Source organism: Athene noctua, chromosome 11 (genome assembly GCF_965140245.1).
Source record: "Athene noctua chromosome 11, bAthNoc1.hap1.1, whole genome shotgun sequence".
Classification (NCBI taxonomy): domain Eukaryota; kingdom Metazoa; phylum Chordata; class Aves; order Strigiformes; family Strigidae; genus Athene; species Athene noctua.
The window spans coordinates 2,288,418-2,294,899 of record NC_134047.1 but is presented as its reverse complement, the minus strand read 5'-3'; the positions used below and the strand labels follow the sequence as shown (position 1 = coordinate 2,294,899).

General features: G+C 59.4%; 1 protein-coding gene across 2 annotated transcripts; it reads left to right on the top strand.

The window, feature by feature from the left end:
• Window positions 1-5,107: 5,107 nt before the first annotated feature.
• Window positions 5,108-6,215, top strand: LOC141964661 (transcription factor SOX-3-like). Of its 2 annotated transcripts, XM_074915325.1 has the most exons (2): window positions 5,108-5,310; window positions 5,350-6,215. In XM_074915325.1, the coding sequence occupies exons 1-2, from the start codon at window positions 5,259-5,261 to the stop codon at window positions 6,213-6,215; spliced, it is 918 nt and encodes a 305-aa protein (XP_074771426.1). In that variant the 5' UTR covers window positions 5,108-5,258. The 2 variants fall into 2 exon arrangements, with proteins under 2 accessions (XP_074771426.1, XP_074771425.1); XM_074915324.1 differs by having other exon boundaries at window positions 5,108-6,215.
• The last annotated feature ends 267 nt before the right edge of the window (window positions 6,216-6,482 follow it).

Genomic DNA, 6,482 nt, shown 5'->3' with positions numbered 1-6,482 from the left:
CACAGACCGCCCTGCAGCAGCCGGTGGTCCCTTCAGCATCACTTTTTCGTGCTCGTTTTATCCTCGGTGTTTTCGCGTGAAAACACATGAGCCAAGTCTGTCGTTTCCTCGGGGCTCCGCAGCGAGCCCTGGCGAGTTATCCTGTGCTGGTGGTCCCCTCTACAACTCTGTTAATTGGTAACTTGGAGATGGAGAGAGTCCTTATTAGCAATGCCCCCCGCCCCCCCCCGCATCCCTCCGCTGCCGCTGAAGCCAACCCCATGAGGCGATTGCCAGGAGGAGCTGTTTGTCAAAGGCTAATAAACAAATTCCTCGCGAACACCTGAATGAACGAGGGCCAGGAACCACCCAATTAAGAAACGGAGCTACTGGTTGTTTTTTGTGGCGGTGGAAACAATCCGGGCTCGAAAAGAGTCTATTCAGCGGGCGCTCTGAGAGGTCTGTTTGCAGCCCGCTATTGTTGTCAGAAGCCAAATAAAAGTTCAGCTGGGGGGAAAAGTGATTAAAAACAACATTCGCCGCTGCCTCCTGAATGCGCTGTGCTCGGTGCAAAGGAATCAATCTATATCCAAACGACGCTGCCCGGGTTTTACCCACGTACTTAAGATTTTTGTTCTGAAACGTTGCTAATTTTAATTATGTCATCAAAAGTATCCCTTGCTTTCCCCCGTAGGTGAGCAGCAGGGACAACACAACTGTAGTCTGTAGTGCAGCACCGGTATCTGTGCAGTGAGGTGCTGGGGAAGTCACAGAAAGGAGCTGAAGCTCGTTTGTCGGAACTAATGATTTTTTTCTCCCTCTTGCTGGGCTGGAAGGTCGGTCCAGCCATGTCAGCCCCCCCAGAGAGGTGGGCAGCTTCACAGGCAATCTCGAGCTGTTTTTTTGACGTGACACTGTTAGATGAGGAATAAAAAAAAAAAAATAAAAAATTCTCCTAACAACCTTGGGCTGCAGAACCAGCTTGAAACCATCCCTTTAGCAGCCACGTTACCACGCTGGAAACTTCTGGGGGAGGACATGGATTCGAGCCTAAACCAGGAATCAAACAGAAAAGCACGTGAACTTTTATCTTGAGCATCGCTAAGAGTCTGGGCGTTTTCGGAGGATCATCCTAGCTAAGGTCAGCACGGTCCAAGCTCAGCTCCCTTGTCTGGGCAAGTTTCGAGGACAAACTCTCACTGATCTCGGTCAGGAGTTAGGCTGGGGACCAGAGGGAATGTTTTAATAATAGGATTAAACAGGGCCGGTTTGGTACATAGCGTTATTCTTTAAAAGCCAGCGATCCTCCCTGACACGGTTCCAAGATTCCCCCAAGCTCTGCTTGGAGCTGCAATTAACATATATTAATGGCTGTTGCTTATTAAGCGCTGATTGCGTAAGAAGCAGACGGTCCCTTTCAAATGTGCCTTTTCAACAGTGGGGTTTCTCTCGCGTTCAAGTTGGATTGTGTGCTGTGAACTCCTGATTTCGCCTCACGCTCCTTTGTCACCAAAAAGAGAGAAAAAAAAAGAAAAAAAGTGGGCTTCTCTGCCTTTGACAGCTATATTTACACCACTCCGAGTGTTCCACCAGACACACGGGGCTCTCCAGCCCCGGACGGCTTCTTCCCCCAATCCCGACCGGGACCGGAGAGTGAATATAAGAAAATGGCTCCAGGCATGAGGCTTCCCCGCCCCGGTTACTGCGGTGGCTGGGTCCTCTCCTGCCTTCTGCCCCTTCCCGGCTCCACAGCAGCTCCGCAGGCTCCGTCCCCTCTCGGGACACGGGCCGGGCAGGGCCGAGGAGCAGGCGGAGGCTTCAATTCGCTTGCGGCTGCCAAGGGGATGGAGATGGGGATGGGGGGGAATCGGGCCGTTTAAAGCGCTCTGCAGGTAACTTTAGGAAGCCCCAGCTGATGTAGCGGGGTTTGCCTGGCTTCCTCCTCTCCCCCACCCCGCCGAGCTGCAGTTTTCAGACCAGGGAAGGGAGAGGGAGCTGCTACTCCTCTCTCCGGCCCCGCCTGCATTTTGCGGGAGAGGTGAGGTGCCAGCGCGGGAGGCGGCTCCGAGCGCCGCTTCCCTGCTCCGGGCTTTGCTTCACACCCCTCCGCCCCGCACCGGCGGGCCCTGCCCGAGCGCAGCCCCGGGGAGCGCGGAGGGGAGCGCGGAGGGGAGCGCGGAGGGGAGCGCGGAGGGGAGCGCGGAGGGGAGCGCGGAGGGGAGCGCGGAGGGGAGCGCGGAGGGGAGCGCGGAGCTCCGGCCCGGGCAGGAGGGAAAATGCGGTCCGAGGTGAAGCCCCGCGGCGAGCCCGGGACTCGGGCGGAGCGGGGAGAGGAGCCGGCTCCTGGGTCTCCTCGCGGGTGCTGAAATTGCTCAAGAAATCCCAGTGAGTTTTCTGTGCGTACCCATCACTAATGCCGAGGCAGAGGGGTTCCAGCAGCGTGTCCCTACTCACCCCTTCTTATGGAAATAGAAACCAGCCAAACTTTTTAAGTATTCATCGGAACATGCGCGGCATAGAAACCCCGGTGCAGTGGGAGCATTACAGGGATCTGTGAAGTGTGAAAATACACGAATCTATACTTATTTCTTTATTCAGTCGGGTTCAGTTCATCTACTGATGGTGACTGGCGATTTTTCAAGAGAAATGTTGCTTTGAAATAATACGGAACTTAAAGTGTTAATTTGCGTGGCCTTTGGGGGACAAAATATATAATTGGAATCTCAGGTAACGAAAAGGCCAATTGAAAGGCAAAGTAAGACTCTGAAACTTAAACGTTGTAATATTTATTTAAACATCGAGGGAAACAGCGTTCGCAGGGCTCTCGGGATGCCCTCTAATCCCTTATACCGCCTCATTTTTCGTTGCATGCAAGCGTATACAGTCCCTTCAACAAACATTTATATAAAAAAATTTCAAAGAACTGTCAGGATATATATCAGTCCGCTTTCCAGCCCAGCCTGGTACGTCTTAAACCTCGACTGGAGCGACCAAAATATTTGTAGGGGTTTGGAGGTTAATCACAGCTGTCGGAAGCTTTTCCACTACGTTGTAAAAGTTACAAGCGAACTACGCTCGAAGTGTGCTTTCTAGTGCCATACCGCCTGAAATAACACTTTTCGCCGTCACCCTGCCCTCTCGGGCGGCGGAATTTTTTTACTTCACCCAAGAACACACCAGCAGCAATCCAAACAACAAAGGCAAAATGCTGACTGCACCAGAGCTCGTCGCGAGTGGGATTTCTTTCCCCTTCGACTTTGTTCAACAGATGATTTTGTAAAAAAAAAAAAAAAAAAAAAAAAACCAACAACAACAAACAAACAAAAAAACCCCAACCAATAAACCACGTACAAAACGGGGGACCGCTTAAACTGCTAAATCACCGGAGTGCTCCGATCCACCCGTAAATCCCACCACGACACCGGGCTGGTTCCAGAGTTCCGTCTGGACCCGGCTCCTTTGGCTCCCCCGACCGCGGGATGCGCTGCGCGGGGCTGCGCGCTACCGGGCGGAGCGGGCCCGTCCCGCGGCCCCCTCCCCGCCGTCGGCAGCGCAGCGGGCTCGGGGCGGGCGGCACCGGCGTGTGCTGCGGGTCCGGGCCCAGCCTGGAGCCCTGCCCGGAGGCGGCCGGTGCCCGTGACCGTCGGGATGCCGACGGTTTTCTCTTTAGGGCGGCTGCCAAGCCCCCCCCGCGCCTCCTCACCGGGTCCCCCGGTACGGGACGCGATGCCCAGACACGTCCCTACCTCAAGCCCGCCCCAACCCTCCCCTGCGCCCCGCACGCCCCCGGGGGCGGTTTGCTCAGAGTTACACCGATGCTGCCCACCTCCTCCGGTACCGGGGCTCTCCCAGCGCGGCTCCGAGCAGACTCCAGGCTCGGTTTGTCTCCCCCTCCACACCCGCCCCCCCGCCAACCGCGCCCCGGCCGGGACAACTGTCCGGCTCTCCCCGCCGGAGCGGGGCGCAGGGGGAGGACGAGCAGGGACCGGGCAGCTCGCCCCGTCGCCCCCCGGCCCGCAGGGCAGGGCGAGCCCGGCCGGGCAGCTCTGTACCCTCTGGAGGAGCCGCCAGCCCTGGCGGCGCAGGTGCGGGTGTCCGCGCCTCTGGGGAAGGAAGGAAGGAAGGAAAGATGGAAGGGGAAGGGGAGGGGAGCGGCGGAAAGGGAAGCCCGTGATTGACAGCTCCAGTCAGCCCTGCTCCGCTCCCCCCCTCCGCCGAAGTTTTCTTTCACACGGAGGGAACTTTGCTGTTGCCATGAAACTTGGGGGTTTTGCAAGCGCCGTCCCCTCCCCCCCGCTCTCTTTGGGGCAGCCGAGTGGAAAAACTCAAGTGGCAATGGGATGGGTCTTGGGGGGTGGCCGGGAGCGCCCCGCCGGCAGCCAGCCCGGCCCCGCTCCCCGCTGCCTCCCCCCGGGGCCGCGCCAGCGGAACGGCGTTTCTCCCGCCCGCGCGGAGCGAGCGCCCAGCGGCCGTGCCTGGTCCCGGCGGGGCAGTGCGGGTTCTCCCCCTGGGACAGGGCTCTCAAGTGGAAGCGTTTAACCCGTTCTCCTCCCTTCGGCCGCTCCGGGGCGGCGGGTGGGGGTGTCCGCGCAGCGCGGGTTCGCTCCGTCTCCCGGCAGCTTCTCCGCGCTTGAGCACAGGGTTGTGAACCCGCCCGGCGCCCCCAAAGCTCCAAACGCACAGCTCCCGCTTCAGCGCAGCGCTCCGCCCCGCTCCTCCTCCCCGCGCCCGCGGAGCGCAGCCCCGGCCCCGCTCCTTCCTCCGCGGCTGCGGGAGCCCTGCCGGCCTCTCCGCACCGCGCGGCCCCGGCCCGCCAGCCCAGAGCCGGGGGCGAGTGCGGGACCAGGGGATGTTGGGGGGGGGGGGGGGTGTCTGGGACCAGCAACCCCAAAACACCAACTTTTTGACTCCCCCCCACCCCCCTCATCGGTCAGTTACCGGCGTCGGGGCTGTCGGGAACCGCTCGCTGATTGGCTGCCGCCCTCTCATTTATAGCCCGTCAATCAAACGCCGCCGGGATTGGTGCGCGCATCGCTCGGCGCTGCCCGCGGGAAGCGCTCCGCACCGCTCCGCAGGCGCGGCTGCCGTAGCAGCAGCAGTAGCAGCACCTCGGGAAGCGGCGCCTCCGCCCGTCAAGCAGAAAAACTTCCTTCTGCAGCAGCCGCACAGGCAGGTTCTTTCCTCTTTTTTTTTTTTTTTTTTTTTTTTTTTTAACTTCCTCTCCCCGAGCTGGTGCCCGCCTGCCCGCCACCCTGGCGCACCTCTTGCCGGCTCCGGCCATGTACAGCATGCTGGAGACTGAGATCAAGACGCCGCAGCCCACGCCGGGCAGCGCCGGGGGTAACCCCGCTCCGGGGAGCAACGGCAAAGGCGGCGGAGGCGGCGGGGCCAGCAACGGGGCGGGAGCCGGCTCGGACCAGGACCGGGTGAAGCGCCCCATGAACGCCTTCATGGTGTGGTCGCGGGGCCAGCGGCGGAAGATGGCCCAGGAGAACCCCAAGATGCACAACTCGGAGATCAGCAAGCGCCTCGGGGCCGACTGGAAGCTGCTGAGCGATGCCGAGAAGCGGCCCTTCATCGATGAGGCCAAGCGGCTGCGAGCCGTGCACATGAAGGAGTATCCGGATTACAAATACCGGCCCCGGAGGAAGACCAAGACCTTGTTGAAGAAGGACAAATACTCGCTGCCCGGTAATCTGCTGGCCCCGGGGGGGGGCAACGCGGTGAGCAGCCCCGTCGGGGTGGGACAGAGGATTGACACTTATGCTCATATGAACGGCTGGACCAACGGGGCTTACTCACTGATGCAAGACCAGCTGGGCTACAGCCAGCACCCGGGCATGAACAGCCCCCAGCTCCAGCAGATGCACCGCTACGACATGTCGGGGCTGCAGTACAGCCCCATGATGTCCACGGCCCAGACCTACATGAACGCCGCCTCCACCTACAGCATGTCCCCCGCCGCCTACGGCCAGCAGCCCTCCACGGCCATGAGCCTGGGCTCCATGGGCTCGGTGGTGAAATCCGAGCCCAGCTCGCCGCCTCCTGCCATCACCTCCCACTCGCAGAGGGCCTGCCTGGGAGACCTGCGGGATATGATCAGCATGTACCTGCCCCCGGGGGGGGATGCCACAGACCCTTCCTCCCTGCAGGGCAGCAGGTTACACAGCGTCCACCAGCACTACCAGAGTGCCGGGACTGGCGTCAATGGTACCGTACCACTAACTCACATATAAACTTGGCTGCTCCGGACGGCTCCCCGGCTTAATCTCTAACCCTACCACCGCTCCCTGACTACACCGGGACGTACGGCAGTGTTGCTCGGCTTAGCAGACTTAATACTAACTTTGGAGAAATTTTAAAAAGGAAATCCGTTAGCTGTGTCTTTTTTTTTTTGTACAAAAAAAATTATATTTGAACAAGTTGTTATTTTAATAGAGCACAACTCCTGCCTCCTAGAAGCCTCTGTGAAGTTTTCAAACCACGGCAACTTCTCTCCTGGT